Consider the following 25,787-nt stretch of genomic DNA (forward strand, 5'->3'; position numbering starts at 1 on the left):
TATATTCTCAAAAGGGGTCCCACTTACCCCAACCAACCCTACAAAATAAATAATATATTATTTTTATTTCGGCTGGTATGATGAAATGATTCATCAATGAAACGAAATGTATCTTTAATGTTATTTAATAAAAAAAATCAAAGCCAAATTAACAAAACAGCCAGTCAACGGTATCGCCTTGCCATACACTATTTCTTACTTCAAAGTACTTTATTGATATGATAAATAAAATCATAGCAAATTTCCGTCTCACAAAATTTTACTTTGATTTCAGAATGCCCTTCCGGAAAATTTGGAGATGAATGCAGTAATGACTGCGAATGCAAAAACAATAAATGTGATCCTAAAACTGGACAGTGTATCTGCCCTTCTAATTCTACAGGAATTGACTGCGGAGAAGGTAAGTTCTCACTTGTGTCGCAAAAAAATTTAATTGAAGAGTTTTGTGGCAGAACATATTTGACAAAAAAGTAATTAACCAGAAGAAATTGGCTTTGACGCTTTTAGCTTCTCTCTTGGATTATTTCACACAATCAGCTATTATTATTTTTCGCCTCCAGCTTATGTGATTCCTATTCCGGGCTGATGAGGGCTAAAAAGCACGAAACTGCAGTCCTCGGATGGAATAACTGAGCTGGCGGTGTATTTTAAGTAGTTATTATTATTATTTTATATTTTAATACGATGTTTTAATGATGATATAAAGTTTTTATTGCGAGCTTAGAATTTTCCAGTTGTTAATTTCTTCCTTTCGTAAGTGGCATTTAGTAGCTCAAATTCTTCAATTTCGGCGGATCTTGGATTAGTTTGAAGGACTAGCAACGAAAAAAATGCATAAATTCAAAAAAGATAATAACATATTTCATACGGCTCTTCCATTAAAGAGAGAGAAGATTATCAAATTAAATAACTTTTCTTGCTGCAGAGACTAGTAGTGTCCGGAGATTGTGTGGAGTTTAACGTTGAGTGAAAAGTGATTCTGAAGCGAGAAAGGTTCAACTATTTTGATAGTAAAAATCTTCTGCACAATTTGATTTTTATCTTCACGATTTCAGGCTGTCCAAGCGGTTTATTTGGACCTGGTTGCCAATTTCCATGCCAGTGCAAACACAACGCGTCGTGTGATCCAGTGACGGGTTGCTGTCATTGCCCTAATGGATACATTGGTGGTCATTGCGAATATGGTATGCTGCTATTCAATGATTTCAAAGTAATATTTTTATTACTCCGAAATAGTTTCTTTTTTAATTATTTTCACAGATATGTATTTATGTAATGTCTTATTCAAAGCAAAACATCCAACAAACAAAATTATAAATTATGTGTTTTTGCTTCACACACACTCTTCCTTCTCCCCCTCATTTAAAAGTAGTAAATCAACTCGACAGGAATTTTGAAATTACATTTTAACGCCTAAGAACTATTGATTCAAGTAATTATCCCTATCTCTTTCGCCTATTTAAGTTTTAAAAAAAACAAGTTGATCTAGGCACCTCCATTATATGTTGAAATCTCTGCATAGTTTGAAAGTCAATATAAGAAGTAGTACCAGGAAGTCCGAACAGACTAGACTAGTTGGTGTATCAGCTGATTCATTTTCATCTAAAAAAATCAATTTAAGAACCTCATTTTCTTATAAGAAGTTGAATTCGTTTGTAGTGTTAGGATTTGTTCGTGCCTTCAGAACGAAAGTATATACTGTCCACCTCTGAGAAGTTGAGCTATAGCTTTGAGCAAGTCCATTTCTTCCAAAGGAGAGCAATCAGCAAGAAGAGGAATTGTTAGGCGCAAAGTTGGGCTACTATTGCAACCCTTTTATTGGCGAGAAAATCCTGTACCGATCTGAACTGAATTATATTGTTCGCCAAATGGGCAATAATACTGCAAGCTAAATCCGCAAGTTCTTAAGCCATTTTTCCTCACCTGATTTTCATCAAATGGAATCCGTTTAATCAGTCGGGCAGCGGAGCTCAACTTGCCAGAGGTGGACAGTATTTTCATCTAATTGAATTCTGTTTACTTTATTTCACAACTTATGCTTTCAACACATGTAGAATGTCCAGAAGGTTGGTATGGCAAATCTTGTCTGGAACGTTGCGACTGTGTTGGATCTCGATCATGTCATCCAGCAACTGGAGCGTGCAGCTGTTCACCCGGTCAGCATGGTCCAAAGTGTGATAAAGGTACTTCATAATAAGAACACATTTTCAGTTTATAAAATATTAAACTATTAATCGAGGTTTTTATTTAAAGTATAAACTGAATTTGATTACTAATGGTTTAGTTAAGCTTCCAGCATTTGACTTAAGGTAGGCTAAAACTGAACTAAACAAGCTGACAAGACTTAAAAACAGTTCTATTTCTGGTAGTTAAATTAATTGATAAAAATATCAAACATGTTTAATTTCTTTCGAAAACGTTATTTTATTGACAAACGATGTCAATTATCATCTTGCTATAGACTTTTTCATCAAACACATAGTTTGAAGTGTAATCAAAGTAGCTCACAGTTGTATACAAGATTTTAAGATCGCCCATAAAAAGTGACTTATGTTGGAAACCCGCAATGGTAGCATTGCAAAAAAGAGCAAAATGACAAAAAGGCACACACACACAATATTTACATTAAAAAAAAATTTTTTTTTTTGCTTCATTTTTGTTTCTCATAAGAAATAGAATGAAACTGAGACACAATTTGTTTGAAATTGCTAATATTATGAGTTCATTATTAATTGTCCCAAAGCTAAAACAAGTTTACATTCAAGTAAAATTTTAAAAGGATTTTATCACTGTAATTTGCAGAGATAAAATCCTTTTTAATTTTTACTCGCAACAAATTTCTTATTAATTGAGTTTAACGACGAACGAGATTACAGCTATTCAATATTAATAATCACTTCTTTTACCCCCCTTTTCAGCATGTACTCTTGGTTTTTATGGCCATGGTTGTCAAGAAAAGTGCAACTGTGGGACACATCCTTGTGATCCTGTAACTGGAGAATGCCATTGTCCTCCAGGGTTCACTGGACCAATGTGTACTGAAAGTAAGCTTTTTGCTCATTTGTTTGCACATGTTACGGGTGAATTGGTGCTGGAACGCAACAGTACATTGTTTCAGCACTGCTTTTGTAGAAAAAATGATTTCATTTCACATAAAATTGGTCACACACAGTATTCAGTTATTTCCCATTGGCATTCTTGCGCTGGAAATTTTACGAATTTACCCCCGAACACTGGCCTCCAAAAGTTATGGATGTAGAAACAAATTCAGAAGACATGTACATTATGCAGTTACTTAATTGAATGTCTCATAGAAAATTACAAAAGTTAAATCCAAAAATGATTTACAACGAAATAAGCACTCTTGTAAGATAAGTCCATTCCTGGAAAAAAAAAACCAGTAAATCCCGGTTTTGTGTGGCAAAATGTCATAGAAACATTACCAAAAAAAAAAAAAATAGCTCGATAAAGAATGCGTCCACCCCTAACTAGAATGCTTTGACAGCATAGGCTGTTAAAGCAGTCAATTCAGTTGTCGAAACCGAAATGGGAAACGAAGATTAGACACAGTGTAAAAAACCTTGTTCCAGATCATGCAACGACCTTAGAGGATTAAGTTTCTAGCGGGCACGGCCTCTATGCCAACATGAAAGGCTGCGCGTATTTCTTCAATTCCCTATTCTAAACACTTAAATTTTTTGGCATATCTCGCAGTTGAGATACTGAATCCAGTGTGCTTGTAATTTTGGATTACGCTTTGAGGTAACTTTTATGTTTAGGTTGGGTTTAGTGTTACAATATTAGCACAGTGTATCTGAGAGATACGAGTGACTGTTTCAGTTCTTATCACATTCGATTTTCTATGTTTTAAAGGAAGTTTTTATTGCAGTGCAGCACCGTTAAACGTATTTCGAGGAGCTGTTCCTAAAAAAAAAAGCAGGGAGTGTCGTAAAAACACACTATAGACGAGAAACTTTTGTATTACAGGGAAACATTTTAATTCTTCATCCATCACTTTTGAATAGCACAAATTGTGTTTATGATTTATTTATCTACATAAATTTATAGACATATGTGTCACTGTGCATCATCTTCTTCGTTCTTAAGAAGATAAGATTTTCGTACACATAGTATTATTGACAATACATAATACATGTAATTCGACTAATAATCATAATGGCTCAATCGGCAGAACGTTAAGCTTCGAACCTATTGGACGCCGGATCGATTCCCGGCCAATATGTATCAAGCATATTCACAAAAAAATTATAAATTTCAAAGAAAGTAGATTATAAACAACGAGAACATTAAACAATACTTGAAACGCTTTTATTATACACCCATGTTTCAACGGATGCTCTATTAATAACTAACAGCTGTACACACGAAACCATGGACAACGACAACGAGAAAAAGAGAAAGCGAGAAGAGCGCATGTGCGACTTGTCGTTACACAAAACATCTACGTCACTTGCGTCACACAAAAGTTTGGAAATCTCGCGTAAAAAGCATCCCTTCAAAAACTCATATCATACTTAAGCCAGAAATAATAAAATAAATAGAAAAGTGCATGCAACAAAAACTTACTTAAACACGTTAAAAACGTTTCTTTCAGATACAAATATTAGCAGATGTGCAGACTAACTGACGCTAGAAAAATTGTAATAATTACTAAAACTAGGTCTGTGAGAGGGAGAAGAAAAGCTGAAGTCACACGTTCGTAGCGTTATCTGGATATAAAATGAGATTACCTATTTTGGTCTATCTCTCAGATACGAGCGGCTGCTGGAGGGTTAAAGTGGCAACCTGTATGCAAGGATAAAGCGAAAGATGTTCAATCGGGTTCGGATCGGTTCTCGCGATTGAGTTGACCATTTCATTCGCTCCAAATAGTATCCCTCTAGACAGTATCCACAAAACAAGAACTGGGCATTATCATCCATCAGAATAAAACCCATCAATAGCATCAGAATCTAAGCGGACACATGTATAGATCAAAGACATTATAACCAAGACTTAATTTGCATCACGGGAGTTGAGCTCGAGCTCCAGCACTTTTTCTCAACTTAAGAAAAATGCAAATTTTACCATTTTGAGCGAACATCAGGCTATTTAAGCGTTAAAAAAATAAAAAAAAAATTGTAGAGACTAGGGCTCCCACTTCTTCTAATAGAAATTTAAGTCCTGCTCATTCGAATGTCATCACCATCACCAGTCAGTTTTCTTCCATGGAACACATACAGGTCAGTGTGACGACCAAGTGAGATCCTTGTCCAAACCATGATTCCACCACATCTATATAACTGTCTTTCAACAGCGTTGGACTGATGGTATCTGGTGCGTTGTTCCCTGAAGATCAGCAGAAGCCTAGTATAGCTCTCTAGTGTGAATTTGGGTTTGTCAGTAAAGAGTACAAAGGAACATTGCAGTTTGGTCCAGGGATTCTTGTCCAGAATAAGCGTCCTTAATTCTATGTAGTCCGTTAAAAGGGACATACAGAACTGGTTGCATAGGGGCACGGATTACTCAGTCTTCTTCGCACCCATAGAAGAAGAAATTCTTCTCCTAGATGCTACAAAAAGGTCTGCACAGTAGTGGTCTTCTCCTTTAGGCCGAAAGAGCTAGAAAACGGTTTTTACAGATGTTTTAGTTCGAGGTAGGCCTGAATCATGTCTTTTGGACAAGGAATATTCGGACTGATATTGATCCCAAAGTCGTTGAGCCAAACTGCACTGCCAGACACATTGAACCCCATTTCTATCCACTTAACGAATACAGCAACGGAAACGACTTCTTTTAGACATTGCTGGACTCTACTAAACGAACTACTCAACGAAACTGCAGACCACAGTTGAAAATAAACAAAACCTTGTTATTTGCATATTTTTTTCTCACTCACTATACCGGTTATTTATTAATTTTATATAAATAAAGTGTTAGCTATCGATTTTTCCTAAGTTTTTCTCAAATTCGTAATTATCATTAATATAAACTATAAATTTTATTGTTACAAAATTTTTTATGGTGAGTCTCGGAAAGCATGTTGTACCTCAACTTTTTAGGCCAATGGAGACACACATTTTGGAAGGAAATACAATCTGAAACTAACTTTTTTTTTTGAGTTAAGAGAAGAAAAACCAGAAATACGGTTTTCAATAAGTAATTAATTTGTAATCATACACTTGCAACCATGAGTAAGCAATTTTTCTTAACATGTTTGTATGCAATGTTGATGGTGTATAAAAGTGTGTTAAAGAATTAAAATCTTGAAGAATCTGGATGAACTTTGACCAAACTTCATGATGCTCATCTATTTTAAGTAATTAGCACACCTCACTATGTAGCATCGAATTCCATACGGTTAAATTAATTAAGAAAATAATGTCTCGAAATGTAAGTCAAATATAAATTAAAAGTAAAAGAAAAAATACTTTGCTACAGCTATAAGAACAAACACAAAAAAAAAAAAGTAGCGTAAAAAATAAAATATCCAAATAGCCATGAACAAAAATTATCGTAGTGCCCATCACTAAAAATGCTACTTTTTATGAAACGCTGCGTTCAGACGCACTCTACATCTGCAGTTTCTTTAATAAATATATTATCAAATTGGAAGACTCGAAACTGATGAATTTGAAGGTACAGAAATTCGCGTTTGGAGATACACTGGTAGAAAATCGCTAAGGACGGTTCAAAAAGGGCTATGTAGCGCGTAAAGAAGTAAGTGTGATTAGATGCCAAGTGAAATAAACTACAGGGTGCGGAAAAAGTTTCCACAATTTTATTAGATATTTCAATAGGCAGTAACTAACACATAATTCAACAAATCAACAAGTTAAAGCAATAAAAACTCTTTATTGAAACAATAATAATAATATTAAACAAAAAATTTATAACAATTGTTCAAAATTGGCTCCTTGGACTTCAATACATTTACGGAGCCGCAGTCTGAAATTGCCGACGATGCTCGCGCACGCATCCACCGTTATCTCATTCCATGCATTTTGCAGTGATGGGACGACCACTCCGTGGACAGTCGGCAGTCCCTCCAGTCTCCTTGTAGTGTTTCACAGCGTCATAGACTGTTTTACTCTTGAATCCAGTCGTTCGAATAATATCGGCTGTTTTCATTCCCTTGTGTAATTCAACGACAGTAACACGCACCATTTTCACGATTCATAGCTCACTAACTCAATGAACTAACAAAGAACAAATGATTAAACCTCAAATACTTTTAATATCAATAAACAATATGTGCCAAATAAATCGCCAACATACGATTTTAACGCCAAAAAAACATTTTAAACAAAATTGAGGGAACTTTCTCCGCACCCTGTAATACCAGAATGCTGAAACATAACAATAACAATAAATTATTGTTTTCTGAAATACAGAAGGCTTTGCAACGTGTTTAAGGGACAAAACGGTCATTTTGTGCTGAATATGTAAAACTGAAAAAAATTAATTACCGCGTAAGATGTCAATACGGGATATGGCCACCATGGAGAACTACACAAGCTTCCATACGTCCTGCCATGCTTTGCGCAACGTTATCCAGCATCTATTGGGGTAATGCATCCCATTCCTCTGTCAATGCATGGAAGAGGGTGCCTTTGTTTTTTCGGAGGGTATTGTCGACGAGCAAGACTCCTTCCCAAGAGATCCTAAACATTTTTAAGGGGATTCAGATCTTGAGAACGTGCAGGACATCCGATGGGTTTGACATCCTTGCTCTCTAGACACTCCTGATCAGCGGCTATTCGACGACATGTTGCGTTCTCATCCATGAAAACAAATTTATCAGCGACAGTACCACGGAACATGTGAACATGAGGCACAGAGCAGATTTAATGTATAGTTGGCCAGTCATAGTCCCAGTTGGAAGCACATAAGCGATGTAAGGCCATTAATCATGATCCCAGCCCACACCAAGACACCACTTGCAGGATATTGGTCACATTCTTTTATGTTTTGTTGGCCTGTATGCAGTACCATTCTCAAGCCAGATCAGTTGTCATCCACATTCAGACGACAGACTGAACCTACTCTCATCTGAGAATAGTGCACAAGCCCAGTTGACTTCCCTCTAATTGCGATGCTGACTACACCATTGCATACAGGCTGAACGTTGGCTTCTAGACAATGGGATGCACACAAGAGGCCAGCGGGTGTATAGTCCTACTGCATGCAAGGGTCTGGCTGTAGTTTTTTCGGGATATTAGCTTTACAGTAGCAGCAAGTAACTATCACGTGACGAACAACGTCGGCAATCCAAAATTTGCATCGCACAACACGTCTTACCGTATCCCGCACTTATGCTAATTACCACAGTTCCTTGACTTCCATTTTGTGGTTGTTATAGCCGCAATTTCCATCCGTCCTTAGCAATTGTCCATCAGTGTACAATTATACGTACTGTATTGTAATACGTATAACCGTGTTACAGTCGAGTCTCGACTTACGCGAAGGATGCGTTTCCAGATCCCTCGCGTAAGTCGAAATTTTGCGTTGTAGAAAAAGGTATGTGTACGAATTTTTATAAACATACTAAATTATTTTAGACACTTGAAAACACCACCCTTAAACTCTTTTAAAACAAAACCTTTACTATACATTTCCGTTACATAAAGAACTGAATTTTAAGTGCATATTTCAAAAAACTGTTTGATTCAGCGTAAAATATTATTACGATGCTCTAAATCAATGAGAGAGAGACATGAAATAAAACATTGCAGTAAGTATATTATGTAGTTAGTTAAATGCTGCACTATAATAGTACTCGACTACAACAGTCAGTAATAATATTTTTTACTTGAAAAATAAAGATAATGATTTGTGATCCACTTGTTATTCTATATTTCTAAATACAGTTGCTTCGCCAGTTCTTTTATAACGTTCCTATCTATGTTAACACACCTCTTCCTGGTCTCTTTAATCCACAACACAAGAGCAGCTTCCATATTCATTACGTTTGCATTTTTCATCTTAATACTATTCGGCGAACTTTAACGGATTTATTTTTGCTGAATTTTAATTGCATATATGGAAGATACACTCATACGTAATTATCGTGATAATTTCGGCGCAGTTTTTAGTTGTTTTAAGTGAATTAAGAATCTTTAGCTTTTCTTTAACTGTCAAAAGCTCCCCCCCCCCTCATCTTAATAAACTTTAGGTGTAACAGCTCATTTAGGTGTCATATTTCATCAGTTTTTTCATTAAAAATGAAAAAATAATAATGAAAGTGCGAAGTAGTTATTTATATACACTAACAAAGCGATGTTTTCAGACTAGTATGTTGTAGAAGCTTGTAGTACGGTGTTATTTAGTTGCACACGTGGAATTCGCGTTTGCTCTAAAATTCATTACTTGTGAAAAACTCGCATTATAGCCATTTCGCGTTAGTCGAATCGTGTTGTAGCACGAGTCGACTGTATAACTTTCACTGCATAGGTAATTTTAGCAATGCAATAAATTAACTAATATATTGGCAGAAAAACGTAAGTGATGTCTTTCTCTTGCAGTATGCCGGGATGGAAAGTATGGTCCTGGATGCCAAGAACGGTGTATATGTCGACATGGAGCTACCTGTGATGCTCTAAATGGCAAATGTTCCTGCACATCTGGCTGGATGGGTCCAACTTGCGATATTAAAGAAGGTTGTTAACAGTTACATTAATTATTTTGACTCAATATGTTTCTAGCTCTTCACGTTTTGTTTGGTGAACGGGTTTGAAAAATGGAAAAAAAAAATCTCATCCTTTCTTTAAGAATTCATTGATCACTTCTTTTTTAACACTTATCCGCATCATCATAGCCGTTACGGAACGTTTTTGAAGGTCATTTATTTTACCGATATGTTTCCTCGCATAGCTTAAGGTATACAGTCATGTTTTTAAAAATATTATATACTAAGACGTTCGAGTATCTGTCTATGTATGTATGTATGTATATCACTCCAACTTCTTCCGAACGCCAGAGAATTGAAGATCGAACCAGGTATCGATATTCATAATTTTTCAGGCTTCGTGTTAGGCTAGATAGTATAACTGTACGACTTTAAAATGTCACGACCCTTCCTTCACTCGTTACTAGATTTTATAGTGGCGAATTGTTCAGTTTAGAAGTGGAGCGGAATTAAAGACGTGAAACAGTTTATCAATTTTAAAAAATATTTTTATTCAACTAAGTGCAGGGGTGCATGACGTAGAACGATGTGTATGGCATATTCATTTAGGCATTTTAAAAGATAAAGTTATTAAGAGTAGATGGAGATGTACTCACCACGCATCCTGTCTTTCAGGGTGCAGTACGCCTGCTTATGCCTAATATATTGTTTAAACCCGCTCCTTCCTTGGTCTGATTATATGGAGGTTTTACACTTCAGGGGTTTTGGACTTTCTCTCCATGTTCCAATACACAAGTTAGCTTTCACACGAACCTTATACTTTCCCCTGATTAAAAGCGTGGGAGAAAGAAGTGTCAGTTGTACAACCGTGTATATAAATATTTTAAACATTCCTCCACTTACAAGGAGCGTGAACTTCGACTTCAATATTGTTACCACACGTTAAATATTTGGTTTTGAGGTTCAATTAACAGTAAGAACTAATCTTATCGTTCCAAATTAAGGAAGTAAGCCAGATGAGAAAATGAATAGTTAGTTTTATTTTATGGATTTTTATAATTAGTGATTTTCTCCATACTTATTCACTTCAATGAGCGGTGTGACATTAATTAGCAGACATAATAATTAAAACATAACTTCTCAAGGATGTTTATCTCATTCGAAGCAAAGTCTGGATGGCAGAGGGACAATTTCTACCCTTAGAACTTCTTTTCTCAAGAGTATGTTTTTCTCGCCTCCACAAAATTAGGATCTTTCTTTCTACGGCTTATACTATCTCCTTTTCTATCTGAAGCGGAAGTGATTAAGTGATTCGAGTTAGCGTTAAAGTAGAGGCGCACCGGATTGGGAATGGAATGATTTTGGAGGTGCTCTGCGCTAAAATTAATGTACTGCTCTTTAATTGTTGTACCACTATTTGACTAGAAGAGGTGAAGCCCCTGCAGTATACCGCCGTAAGTGGTGAGCACCAATACGCAGCAGGCGGGTAGGATGAGCCGCCGCCGCCGTATAGTATAAAATATATATTTGGTGCTCCTCCAATGTTTTAGCACCCGTTAAAATTAATTTTGAATCAAAACAGTTCAAGGCTGCCACTGGCGACTAAAAAAGCAATCATTGCTACTGTTTTGAAGCAAAGGCGACAATGGTGACCATTTTAGCCAAAATCTGATAAAAAACGACTGTTTCACAATCAATAAAAAAAAACGGCGACTACTTTAGAGAAAAGGCGACTAAACACATAAAAACTCCTTTTTTCTTAGTGCGGGAAAATTGTAAAAAAATCACTTTTACTTTCCGAAAGAAAAAAAATGGGAACGCTTTATTATGTTCATTTCCTGAAAACGGGCGTTTAAAAAAATATGAAAATAAAATGCAATAAACTTATTCACAATTAGAAATATGTGCTCATATTTTTTTACGGAAAGTTTCGTTTTTGTGATCGCAGTTTTTGTGCAGGGTTAATTTTTAAAATTGCTACTTTAGCAAAAAGTTAGTTTGCACTACTTCTATTTTTATGGACTGTTGTTTGAATTTTGAACGAGTGTCAATAAAATTCTGCTTTTTAACTTCATTCAGTTTTCAAAAACGAGCTCTGATTTTCACACGATCGGAAATATCGCGAATGTGACGTTTTTATTACTTTTCACGCAGTCAGTATTTTACTGTTGTTTTTAACTCACAACCAGACAATGCGAAATTACACCTGAAGGTGTCGGTACTTGTTTCTTCAGTGTTCCTTCAAAAACGTTGTAATCAAATCTGTAAAATATTTGTAATCAAGTTTTTTTTTTTTTTTTTCAAGGGTTGTTTAGGGGAAAATTTGCGCCGCGTATAGGTCTAGCCCCCTGCTGTGAATGGTCCCTTTTAGATACCACGCAGTCAAAATATATCTATTTAAAGTATTACTGCATTATAACAGTGGTGCCCAACCTACGGCCCGTGAGCAACATGGTGTCCACAAAGCTGAGGAACTCTGCTCGTTGCTTGTTCAGTGCTACTAACCGAAAACCATCTATGTCACAAATATGCAGTCGCAGCCAAATATTCAGAAGCTGGTTTCTGGAAATCAAATGCATTTAATAAAATAAGCATCAAGTATTGATAGCTGCAATTCTAAGTTTGCAATTTTCTTTCCTTTTTCATGCTTTCCAATGAAATATTTTGAAATTGTATGACTGTTCTGGCGCGCGAAAATCATACAATGAATGTAGTTCTGCCTTAGCCCTTGCTTGGGGTGGTGACTCACTGCTAGATACCCAAGTTTTGCCTTCAATTCACGAGTTAAATTGCACCATGCTGCGGACACTCGCTGGTGAGATAAATTTACATTATCTGCCAGTTTGTTGGCACTCTCAGCTTCAACGATTTGACAGTTGCCTCTAGCTCGGTTATTCACTAATCTAGACTGATGAGTTCTAATAAAAACAAAACTGCTGTCTCTGGATGTGATAACTGGGCTGTCTGGTATATTGCACGTAGTTCTGGCCTAAGCCCTGGCTTAGAGGCGGTAACTCACTGCTAAATCATGAAAATAATTTTAATATGTGGTGTGGCCCACAGGTAAAAAGAGTTTGGGAACCACTGCATTAATATAATATAAATGCTATTAAAAAAGGGAGACATATCGTACACTGGCAAGGAAAGTGACACAACTCAAAACTTGGGAAAAAAACGTACTCAAGCTGTTGATTTAAAATCTAAATGTATAATGCTCTTTCTTGCCACAAGACTTGCACAAAGTTAGATTATGTAACTGGTGCTTGGCGGCATAAAAACCATACAATAGTGATACATCATTAAAATTTCATCAATTAGAAAGAAAATTTTTGATCTTTAAGAATGCATTACTAATTTGTCAAACAAAACAAACTTGTTCAGACTCTTAAATTTATGCTGACTTTGTTAAAAAATTATTTAAGTTATAATCTATAACTTGCCTTTATTCCTTGCATTTTCAGGATCTATTGGTACTGATGATGAAATTTTGAATGGCATCAGTTAATCAAATGAGCTTATGAGACATTTTGAAGGATTAATCAAGTCAACTCATTTGTACGTAAATAAGTCATCACTTGAGGACGCATCGTTGCAAATGAATAGGAGGAAAGGAATTTTTCTGAAAAAAAATATCTGCAGAATGAAATTCTCTTTTGTGTGTTTCACTTTGTGACTGAATCCAATTTCATTTAAAACAAAACTTTATTTTCATCATTCATGTAAATTTAGTTATTTATGAAAACCTTGAGTGCTTACACTATCATCTCTAATTTGAAAATATTTTCAGGAAATAAGTTAGCCACTGTAATAGGAAACAGTTCAGTGTTCAATGAAACACAAATTTTCACTAAATAGAGCTTGATACTACAATTTAAAATTTTATTATTTATTGTTTTTTTAATGACATTGAAGAATGTTATATAATATACTTGAATCTTTGTTTGATTTGTGTACATTTAAATAGATAATTAGTTTATTTATTCTTTCATGAACTGAATGAAATTTATGCACAATAAACACTTTTCACTTGTTGTTTGGAAATGGTATTTAGATATACGGTCTCAAAAAAAAATCTGTTTCTTAAGCAACTTTTATTCTAGAGACGTATGAAAAGTTTGATGAATGAAAAGTTTAGCATAACTTTCACATCAATATAATACACAAGACATTTTTCAAATGTATTTATTTTGTAAAAATCCCTTTATGAATTGGTATATACATCAAAAAATAACAAGAAAAGAAAAGTAATTCGATTTATATTTCTTTAATACAAGTTGTTTCAAAAATTTTACACAAAAGTTACTAAATATTTACAACAGAGTTAAAAAGAAATAAATGCTCAGAAAGGTTCGCTTCAACTACTTCAGATATTGAAATTACAGAATTTTAGCACAAAAAGATATTGCTCTATGTTAACATAATTATAATAAATACCTTATGGTGGAAAATTTACAGGGGAGCCTAGTGTATATGGGTGAAACAATGGCACTGGAACTTAATTTTTCTCCCCTGAAAATCACCTTCATTACAAGAAAGACTTTTAGCAAAGTTTTAGCAAGTTCAGGAACAATATATGCTAATGACGAGAAATGGAGTAAATAAATGCTATGATGAGTTAGAAAACTAAATAGGTACAACAAGAACTTCCATTTGTAAAGTTAATTTTCAGCATTTTGGCTGCAACACAATCTTTAAAAAAATCTTCTGCAAAATTACAATGAGCCATTCATTATTTAATACATAAAAAGTTTAATTTAATATTTTATAATGTTTGTAGTGTGTTTTTTTTTTTTTTTTTTTTTTTTTTTGCTTGCAAAAAATGCATTAAGTCATGGTGTCAAATAAAATATTAACAAAAATAAGTATCTCAAAATAATCACTAATTTAGTTTTAAACAAAAATCAAATTGATAATACATAAGAGGCAGTGTGAAGCAAAGGGATTAAGTGGCAAAATTAAAAATTTGTAGATAACCAGTACAATTGGTAAGTGAATTTCTCCTCTGTCTTGGATCCCGAGATAATACTAGGTAGGTGCTGCTATACAGCATGATTTAGAAAAAAATGTCAATGAAAGCCTACCTAGTACAAAGTGTTTTACTCAGATCTTGAAAATGTCCACTTAAATTTCTTTGCTTCTCACTGCCTCATACACAATGTGTCCACTAAAAGTCCCTTGTCACCCTCTTAATTTTGGAATGGCTGCAACTATCTTAATATACGTTGCATCTAGGTATAGTAAATCAGATATGCACTACCAAATAAGACGGCTCACAGCATCACCTGGTGGAACACTGCAGAGTAAGAATTTCTACCACAAATCCGGTTTGAGATAGAGTAAAAAAGTGATTTACAAAGTTGTAGAGCATCATCTATCAAGCACAAAAAGACACCTTGGAAATCTCAATGCAAAGAATAGAACAGTAAAGCACATATTCATTTTTCCATGATTTCGTACACTGTGATGTGAAAAAAATGATCCAAGATATAATAAGAATAACAAGCTGTAACAATACAACTTTATTTGACATTGTGTCATGTTTAGCCCAGAAGATTATTATTTCTCCTTCTGTCCAAATTTCAGGAACAGGACATTCAGGTCACAGGAACATGAATCCAGGACGTTTACGTGAATGCAGACGGTCAGCATATTGCATGTAGTTCTGCCTTATCCTCCCTGGCTTAAGAGCAATAACTTACTGCTTAATATCCAAGCTTTGTCTTCAAATGACAATTTGAACTGTACCATTGCAGGGGACTTTGCTAGTGAATAAATTTATTTTAGCTACCAGTTTGTTGGCACTCTCAGCTTAAAAAAGATGACATCTGCCTTCAGCTCAGTTATTGTCTATTCCAGGCGGATGAGTCAATAACAAGGACAAAACTGCAGTTTCAGGATGTCAAACCTAGGCTGTTGGTATATTGCATGTAGTTCTGCCTTAGCCCTAACTTAAGGGCTGTAATTTAATCCTCAATAATACTTTTCAAACGAAAGGAAAACAATAGATGGTCACACCATTTTAATGGTTTATTATAAAGAGAATTAGATGCAAAGCAATACCTTTTATATTGTAATACAGAGAGACTTTGAATTAATACATGCATTTCTCTGCTATCAACATTACACCCAGATTCAGTCTTTAATCTCTGTACAAATACAATGTAAATGAACATTGAGGAACTGTAAGATTTTTTAAAATTAATAGCTGGATTGCTATTGTTGGAGAAGAGTTTACGTTATGACACCTATCACCTCATCTCCCACTCATTGTGGCTCAGCGCCCCAAACGCAGTCTCAGGAAAGATCATAGTTTAGATACATATTTACTGGTAAAAGTGTTGATGAATAGTCATTTTCAGGTATTGTCAAACAAAAAGTACACCACCTATGCTAGATCCTTCAAATTTAATAACATTGAGTGTTTCTTCTAAGAAGCCATACAATGCCCAATGTTATTAAAAGCCTCTTATCATTTTCAGTCATTGGATGCAAATGAAAATGTTGTACCCCATTATATTTTTCTAGAAAGAAACATGAGAAAAAACACAGTTTTAAAGAAAAAACTAAGATACTTTTATGGAACAAAATCTAAATCAGATTTTTCATGTGAAACATGAATGAAATCTGAAGCACATGATCATTTGAACCAATAAAATCATTATTGTATAGATTAAGGACAGCAAGAATGATGAAATAAATTATAAACTAAACAAGTAAAGTTCAGTTAACTTCCGATTATCCACGGAATAGGGTGGCATGATAACTGCGGATGAGCAAATTCGTAGACAATCAGAAAACTAAGTATAAACAATGCTAGTGTACGAAAATACTACTTAAAAAGATCAGTGACAATGGCATATATTTAAACTATAGTTAACATAACAGTGTATGTAAAAGAGAAAAAAGGATTGTTCATCATTGCTAACAGAAAACACACATACATGAGCAAATCATGCAAGCAGATATTCTGCAACAGAGTACTCTAGGTTACACCAACACGTAAAGGGGAGGAGAGAGAAATTTTTTCAAGATTCTGGTCTGCTCACTCATTGACACATGTAAGTAGTTCTTTAAATCAGTAAGTAGTGAACATGTAAAGCAGTAAGTAGTATTGATTTACAAATTAGGTTTCGATTAATTAGGTTTCAGCGACCAAAAAAGGTTTAATGCAGTTGGAAGGGAGGTGGAAGAAAGCAATAGGAAAGTCTAAAAATAAATTTTGCACTTGTTAAATAAAAATGTGTACATTAATCTACATTCAGTTAATAATCACTGAAAAAAAAATCTTTGAAAGTGTGAAAGGCTGCAGATAATTGGGAGTTTACTGTACAACTGCTTTTCATAGTAGAAACATTTGCTACAATTAGTCTAAAGATATTTTTATTTATTGCAAGTGTTATGTTTGAAGTAGAACAGTGGAAGAGTGCAAGACAAGAGCTTTTTTTTTAAATGTATACAGGATTGTCCAAATTAAAGTTCCCCAACTCAGAGGCCTGTGCAGGATGTTCTATGGGTCATAATGTGATGAAATTTTGGAAACAGACAATTCAGATCATGCGCTCGTGATTTATTTAAAAAAAAAAAAATAGTACCTGAAGTTGCCGATAGGTGGCGTTGCAGATCAACAAGACATTCTATAGATGTTCTATATGTGTGCCGTGGTTCTCCACAACTTTTTCCATCCGTAAAGCAGTGTGTTCCACAGCGGAACGCAATAAGTGCACATTAATACCATGCACATTCTGAATAATTGAGTCTTTCAGATCTGCCAAGGTTACTGGATTTTCTCGGTAGACTTTATCTTTTAAAAATCCCCATAACCAAAAGTCGCATGGGGTGAGATCAGGCGAGCGAGGAGGTCAAGCTGTTGGGAAACAGCGGCTGATCACACGTGCATCAGTGAAAGTTGCCCGTAACACCTGTTGAACGCCCAGAAGAATATGGGGAGGTGCACCATCCTGCATAAATATCATGTTCTGGAAGTGGCAACGTTGTTGCAGTTGCAGGAATCACAAACGTTGTCAACATGTCCTGATATCGTCTTCCTATGACAGAGCAGGTTTTGAATCCTCTTGGAGTCACCTCTTCAAAAAAATAAGGCCCAATGATGAATGTTGCAGAGAAACCGCACCATACCGTAACCTCTGCATGGTGCAAGGGCACTTGATGAATTGCTCGCGGGTTTTCACTTGCCCAAATGCGGTAGTTGTGCGCATTCACTTGACCATTCAGGTGAAAATGGGCCTCATCCGTCCAAAGGATATTCCACGGTCAAGCAGCATTGACTTCCATTCTGGCAAGGAACTGCAGCGCAAATGTTTCCCGAAGCACAGGGTCCCCGTCCGACAGATGATGAACGCTATGGATTTTGTAAGGAAAATAGCGTAGGATACGACGCATGACACGCCAGGCGATCGTATAGGGCATATCCACAGCACGAGAAACACGTGGCACACTGACAACACCATGTGGCCATTGTCTAGTGGTATCCACGACCGCCAAAGCAACGTCTTCTACGCGTGCAGAATTCACAGCATGGCGTCCTCTACCTGGTAAAATTCCCAGTTGTCCAGATCTTTCGAACTTCCTCATCATTTCTCTTAAAGCGCATGGTGACATCGGTCCTCGGCGCATGTTCTTCAGCCGACGGAATGCTCTTAAAGCAGCACATGAGTTCTTGTCATTCTGGTAAAAAAGTTTGACCAATAGTCTTTCAAAGTCACCATTGTGTACCAGCGAGGTTGAAAATAACTGCCTGTGCAGCGCCTGTCTTCCACCTTCCACTTTTGTAGGGCTCATCTTTTGCATACGTTGCGCAGAAGCTTTATTTCTGGAAATCACGTTGTAGAAATATGCAAATTTCCCAATTACTTATGTTACAGCGCCATCTATCGGCAACTTTTAGTACTATTTTTTTTAAATAAATCACGAGCGCATGATCTGAAGTGTCTGTTTCCAAAATTTCATCACATTATGACTCATAGAACATCCTGCACAGGCCTCTGAGTTGGGGAACTTTAATTTGGACAACCCTGTATTTTGCACTTTTGACCTCATGTAACCAGGCAAACTTTGCACGATAACACCACATATATGCAGTTTGAACAATAATACAGAGCGTCGTTACATGGTTTACCACAATTTAAAAAGGAATTAGAAATTTATAGGCTATATATATATATATATATATATATATATATATATATATATATATATATATATATATATATATATATATATATATATATATATATAATATTTCATGTACCTTAGTAACTTGTAGTTATAGTATACAGTGAGGTGGTTTTGATCTTAAAACTCAACTAAACGGCTAACCAACAATTGCTCATACTGACTATTTGATTCTACTGCATATTTTTGAGTGCAGAAAAAAAAGTTAACTAATAGCACAGAATGTAGCTTTTGTTTCACTTTCATTATATTTTTTTAATTTTTCTTCTTTTAAGCTTTTGCAGGTATTACAGGATAGTTTCTAATACCTTTAAAAAGCTTTCCTTTTTTCATGTGTTTTTCCAGTGGAAACCAAATAAGTTCGCTTGTAGAATAAAGCTAATGTAAAATAGATGACAAATAATACTAAAGTACTAACAGTGGTATTAAGCACAATCATTAAAAAGGGGTTGTTAAACAATCCCTTTTTAAGGATTTTTTTCTTTACAATTAAACTTAGATACTAACGTTCAAACTTATGTCAAAGTTTAAACCTACCATTGTAACACATGGCTTAATTGGTCGGATGAAGCTTTGCAGACAGCTCTGTTTTTTATTAGTATCCAGACTAAGAACTGATTCAGTAGATGTTCTAAATCAATCCCCTAGAAGTATTGATTTGAAATGGAAACTTGAAGGACTTTGTGACCATGGCAGATATAACATCCATGTTATTCTTTTGTATCAAAGTAATTAATGAAAATATGGTGTCCATCAATATAAATCTTCATGTGAGAGAAGTTGCTTTGGAATGTTAATAATGTACTAATACTAATGTATACTTGAATATTTCACGCAAGTGAAATGGCATCTATTTGCGACATGACCATGACCTGGATACACAAACAGGTTTACCTATAATTAAAAAAAAAATTAGCTAAATTTCTCGTTTAATCCCGTTACATAAAATGGCGTGTCAAAATCGTCAGGGTCTATAATGGGACATGAAATGATAGAAGTGTGGGAGACTTAGTTTACAATGAAAATTGAAGCGACATCTCAGAGACATCAAATATTATAGTTGCCCATGAAATGAATGACGTCTCTCAGACAGCAGTGCATGTTAACAGATTAAAAGTTATAGTAATTGTAAGTGAGTTTCTTAGTATGTAAAGGAGTTAAATTGCACTCACAGCATTGGAATGCAAGTCAAACAAAATAAGAAAATAAAATAATATGTCTTTTTCTTATCCCAAATCTTTTTGAACTACATTTATGGCAGTTAATTTCATATTTTGGAGTTGAAGAACACAAGAAAATAGTCTCACATGCTATGTTATATAGTTGTAGTTCAATAGTTAAAATAGCAGCAGGCCAAAGCACAAGGTTGGATGTAAAATTTTTACTCATTATTCACTTAGGGCAGGGGTTCTCAAACTAGGTGCTGCAAGAATTGGCAAAGAAGCCCTGAAGTGTCCGGGTTTTGTGGCAGTTCTCTATGGGGCTTGAAAGCCTTATGAAAGATATTACAAATGCAGTAACAATGTTGATTTTACTAGAAACTGTACAAGTTTGTTTTTTCTAAATGTTCAACATGTGAACCTTTTGTAATGCGGCAGATATCAAGTCTTAAGACTAGTTCTCCTGTCACTAGCAGTAGTCTGTCATTCTATCATCATTCATTTTACAACAAGATGGAACACCTCCCCCCCCCCCACATTATTTATCTGACAGACATTCCCTATTTCCTCAATAACGAGGTCCCTAGTTATTGGATTTGAAGAGGTTCTAATGACAACCCTCACCTTCTTCCATGGCCACTGTGCTCTCCGGACCAAACTCCAAGCGTTTTTCTTTCATGATGTAAAATCAAAGATCGAGAGTTCCTGCCCCATGAGCCACGTGATTTGCGAGATTTACGCCTAAAGATCACAACTGTATTTTCTAAGATTGATCATGACATGTTACAGTGAGTGAAACGACTTGAGACTTGATATATCACAGTGATTGATCACAATACGGAAAGGTCTATTTATCAATAATTCCAAAAACAAAACTTATGCAGTTTCAATCTCCTGTAAAGTCAGCATTACTGCTGCATTGGCAATATATTTGTTTCAATAACAATTCCAAACAACGGAGAGAATTTTCATATTTTTGAATACAATAGACTCGGGTGCCATGAATTAAATATATTTCTTGAAAGGAGAGTCCAAAAATTTCGAGAAATCCTGACTTCAGGGACAAAATAACAAAGTGAAATATAGCAAAACTAATCATTGGAATGAAACAAATGAGAAATTCTAACAGCAATTGTGTTTGTTTCCTCTTAATAATTTACTGCTTCTCAAAAAGACATTTTCAGATTCCTGTAAACCAAATGGGGATGGAATTAAAAATGAAATTTCTTAGCTAACTGAGAATTCTTTTCAAGTACTAAGCATGTTGTGTATATTTGTTTTTTGCATTTGGTTTGTATAAAAGGTACAGTTATTGGAAATTGAGTAATTTGGCTAGTTAAAGCACACATTGCAACAGAAATGAAAGGTAAAAACATCATTTCACAATCTTAAATGATAAAAATTATACACTATATAGTATATATACAAAACAAATATATTGTAAAACTAAATATAATTACTTTATTTGATAACTTAAAAATATTCGGAAATGAATTTATACTTGATTGAAAATTCAAGAAGTTAATGTATAGACTGGAATGATGGTGTATATCACACAAAAAAAATTTCAATATATACAAACATATTAACTTATGTCGCTACATTAACTTATGTCACTTGACCTGAGCATATGCAAAAACATATTATACATGATTGAAAAAAACTCAAGTGCATTTTTAAGCTCTTGTTTGAGTGTTTGTTTTGATAAAATGAACTTGAGCATTGGTAGTACAGTTCTAATGGTGACACAGTATATGGCATACTGGACTGCTTTACTTAAGCATATTACAAAACTAGAAAAAACTTTGTTAATTTTTGGCATCATGAAACAAGATTTCAGCATGAAAGCTGAATTGCATTTCTATGCAAGATCTCAAGGTAAAGGAAAATGTAACGGAGTCAGAGAAACTGTAAGGAGAACCAATAAAAAGGCCAGCATGCAAAGAACTACTGGAAGTCATATTTTAACTCCTATAGAAATGTATAATTTCTGCATTTTTGTTATTACATACATTGAATTTATTTATGTGGGCACTCAGTATATTCAACTAGCTGAAAAGATGCTGTGAGATATGCTTGACTCATTTCCAGCACAACACTTTAAAAGTATTATTTTCAGAAGATTCTTGCATTTTAAAACATAAATAGGGGCCCGTCCCGAACTTGTTCAGCGGTGAAAAAAAATTTCTGTCTGAAATAAATAATCTGCACATTTTTTTGTTTCAAAATATCATGGTATACATATTATCATGATATACTCATACATACACTTTTTGTTTCATTTTTATGAGGTTTTGAAAGAAATAGATTCACTTCATTTCCTAATCAAGATCAACCTTTACTTCCCCGTTAACAATATAATCTTTCCACATGTAGTGTTGTATGTATGACCTTCAGTTTTGATGATGATGATTGCATAAGAAATTTTCATTGGAAATTGCAATTACTTATATTAAAAATGGAAATGTGCAAGTAGCATAGGATTTCGAAAAATATTCCTGATTGAGCTGCTGCTGATCCAGTAAGAATAATACTGTATATCATATTAGTCCATATTGATTTTACTTGGGGTCCAGTTCCATTGCATACATAAGACAAATTAAAGTTTCATAACGAAATTATTGGAATACCGCCTTTAATTTTAATAGAATGAATATCGGCTCTTAAAAGTATTCTTAAGATACAGAGATTGTACAGAGTCTCTCAAAAGAGATGGTTTTAAACAGGCTTAATGTATATCTGCACGCGTTTATCAGGAGAACCACAGGAATAGTTTGGTAAGAGTCACCGGCAAATATGAAGATGACACCTCTCTCAATGTTGTCTCAATCTTTCAGTTCATTTAGAATCTACGGCTTCTACATACAAACAAAGGCTCATCAAACATCTGTAATATATCATGCGGCAGACTTTTTGAAGACGCTATCCAAATGGCCCATTCTTGTGTAACATACGGAGTCTTTCTGAAGGGTAATTCAAAGTAGTTTAAACCTGGAGTGGTCAGTTTTTTGACCACTAAGAAAAAATGCTGCAATTGAGTTTTAAAAAAATAATAACTGCAACACATTTTTAGTCTGATTGTTGATTTTGGTTAAATTTATTAAACTTTTTTCAATTCCACCAGGTATGACGATAAACATTAATTTGCATTGTGGTACGATAGGCGAGTCGCTGATCGGTTACTAATTTAATTCCTTGAAAGGAAACATACTCATTCAGTAGGTAGCAATCATGTATTAATACTGTCTGGAAAATATAAACGTACAAAATAAATCCTCTCTTTATAATATTAGTATACATAAAAACCTCAAAGGGTAGTCCGAAATGCATCCAAAATTACAGCTTTTAAAATCATGGATTAATATTATCCCTTTGCACTACTTGAATTCAAAAATTAATTTACTCAAAGCGAATCACAGTTATAATTCATTTGATTAAATTTTGATGCATTAACATTCTGTGAGGCTAAATGTTTTGTGACCTCCAAGGCTAATAGAATGCTAGATACCTTATCATCTGCAGCCGCAAATACACGTATAGGTAATGGCGGTTCTTATGCCATCGTTATTTTTTTCACTTGAATTTATTCCTTAGCATTCAGTTCATAGGGAACTTTCAACTATTTAATCAATGCAAGTGTGAGAAAAACAGCACTTGTGCTTACGTATATAGCAAAAGATCAGTAGGAAACATAAGCTGGTAGCGAAGACAAACTATTGGTTTAAAAAAATAGTATAAGTACATATATGCATAATTTATAGTCTTTGTCACTCAGTAAGAATGCACCTTTCATATGGTGAAAGAATTTTCAAATAGCTGCAATGGTTCTGGAGAACCATAAAAACACAAAAATCCGCCCTCTCTCTTTATAATATTAGTATAGATAGTATCTAACGAGCCCCAGACAAAGAGGAGAGTGAAATGGAAGGAGATTCTGATGAAGGCCTTGGCATACAAAAGGCTGGCAAACCAATGAAGAAGAGAAGAAGAATACCTAACAATATTTTAATTTACTTAGTACTAATAAAAAATCAATAGAGTGCAAAACAATAATGTAAAGGTACGAAATGTAAACACTAAATATGTATTAAAATGATTTAAATAAGGATTTTATGTACCTGAAGGGCATGGCTGCAAAGTAGGTATCTTCCGAAAAAATGAAAAATTCATACAATACGAAACCATATGAGTTAGAATAACTTTTCCTGTTTTGTTTCAACCAGTTAGTGAACCATTCTGAAACTTTGAGTCTTAGGTTGTTGACCTACCAAAGTATTGAAAAAAAAAGTAGAGAAAAAAACACATTTGCCAAAAAAAAAAAAAAAATGGAATTGAAGATACCTTCTTATGCAGTTACCTACTTCACTCATGTGTGATATTTTTTTTCAAGCCAAACTACCTCCTCCTCTAGCTGTACATTTTGGACCCCTTTTATCACTGAAAAGTTCCAGGTTTCCAAGAATTCTGTGTTCTTGAGACTCATGTTTACAGTGAACTTGTGTCCTTGCAACCCAGGTTGAATTCTCAAGAGTTTCAATTAACCAGTTTAACTTACCAAAAGGATGCTAAGAACTCTAAAGCACTCCCACTGTCTTTGTTTTTTATCATTTTGTTTTACCTTACTGTGGTTAATTTCAACAAATTTCATTAAAATTATCCTAGCATCTGCAGTATAAAAAGTAAAGGCACAAACAGTTTGAAAATATGTTCCCCATTTCCGAATGTATCTATCAATTAGTCCATCTTTTCTGAAATATTTAACAGAGGTTTAGATAATAAAATGTTCCTTTATGTCCTTCAATAGATTAAATTCTAACATGCATTAAAACTAATAGGCACTTTTCTTCAAAATTATGCAAATTCATTTTTCGTTGTTATAAATTCAAAGTAAATTACCTGATTCATTCAATGTAGTTAGAGACAGCCTTTTGAGTTTTTCTGTCAAATATGCATCTGAAGATAAGTGTCTTGTTGTTACAGGAAGAACTATAATAAATTGCAATCCATTAAAACCAAGTTTATATTAATTTCTGAAATTAAAAAAAAATTGAGTGCATACAGTAATTCTTAAGCTGCATAAGTAACAGTAGAAGGATACTTTTGAATTAAAAAAAAAACTGAAATAAGTGAAATATTTATTTCTTGACTTTTCAAAGCATAAGCATAAAAAAAGGAAATGATTTGAGACTGGATGCTGAAAAAGCAATTGTTAACTTTTCTGCATTTACATCTTATTGGTTTATTCAAATATTAATTACAAATAAAATAACAATAATAATTAAGGTTAACAAACCATATACCAAAAATGGGTCACCTGCTTTGACTAGTGTAAAACAAGCTAATAGGACTCTAATGGAAACATGTGAAATAACAGCCGATTGTTTGGTTGAAACCCTTTCCTTCAAAATGTACAAAGGAAAACATTTTGTTACCCATTATTATCACGCCATTTTTAATTGAGTAGTAGACATAAGGTCAGGCTCATTTTTGAGAAAATTTGTAACCTAGCCCGCCCGAATCCGGGTAATATTGTCTCGGGCCAAAATCCGAGTCCGAAGGAAAATTTCTTGTATAAAAAACTGAGCCTTCTACAGTCTGACATAATCTCTCTGTCAATAAAAAATTTTATGTCAAATGTTCTTCATTAACAGAGAAGTTTCTAAATTTTCTTAAAATGCTCCACTTCAAATGCATTGTTGTATGACCTATGGCAATATTAATTGCAAAAAAAAAGCACTATAAATAAGCATAATTTTTTTTTTTTTTTTTTAAATTTCACATTGACTGAACTAATTTAAATGTTCCTT

The 25,787-nt window shown here is 34.5% G+C and overlaps 2 protein-coding genes across 3 annotated transcripts in view; one reads left to right on the plus strand and one right to left on the minus strand.

Annotated features, from left to right (window-relative positions):
- The window catches only part of LOC129231811 (multiple epidermal growth factor-like domains protein 6), a 248,360-nt gene extending 234,642 nt beyond the window's left edge, over positions 1 to 13,718 (plus strand). Inside the window, exons 26-31 of one of the 2 annotated variants that reach the window (XM_054866188.1) lie at positions 275 to 400; positions 1,056 to 1,184; positions 2,055 to 2,183; positions 2,919 to 3,044; positions 9,525 to 9,659; positions 13,090 to 13,718. In XM_054866188.1, the coding sequence (XP_054722163.1) occupies positions 275 to 400; positions 1,056 to 1,184; positions 2,055 to 2,183; positions 2,919 to 3,044; positions 9,525 to 9,659; positions 13,090 to 13,133 (689 nt within the window). In that variant the 3' untranslated portion in view covers positions 13,134 to 13,718. The remainder of the gene's footprint in view (positions 1 to 274; positions 401 to 1,055; positions 1,185 to 2,054; positions 2,184 to 2,918; positions 3,045 to 9,524; positions 9,660 to 13,089) is intronic. The other variant, XM_054866187.1, reaches the window with a different exon arrangement.
- Positions 13,719 to 13,796: 78 nt separating this feature from the next.
- Positions 13,797 to 25,787, minus strand: part of LOC129231016 (FERM domain-containing protein 8-like) — a 55,179-nt gene continuing 43,188 nt past the window's right edge. The window contains exons 11-13 of the mRNA XM_054865262.1: positions 24,877 to 24,966; positions 19,358 to 19,714; positions 13,797 to 16,149 (exon numbers count right to left, since the gene is read on the minus strand). Of these exons, the coding sequence (XP_054721237.1) occupies positions 19,671 to 19,714; positions 24,877 to 24,966 (134 nt within the window). The 3' untranslated portion in view covers positions 13,797 to 16,149; positions 19,358 to 19,670. The remainder of the gene's footprint in view (positions 16,150 to 19,357; positions 19,715 to 24,876; positions 24,967 to 25,787) is intronic.

This window comes from Uloborus diversus, chromosome 10 (genome assembly GCF_026930045.1).
Source record: "Uloborus diversus isolate 005 chromosome 10, Udiv.v.3.1, whole genome shotgun sequence".
Lineage (NCBI taxonomy): Eukaryota > Metazoa > Arthropoda > Arachnida > Araneae > Uloboridae > Uloborus > Uloborus diversus.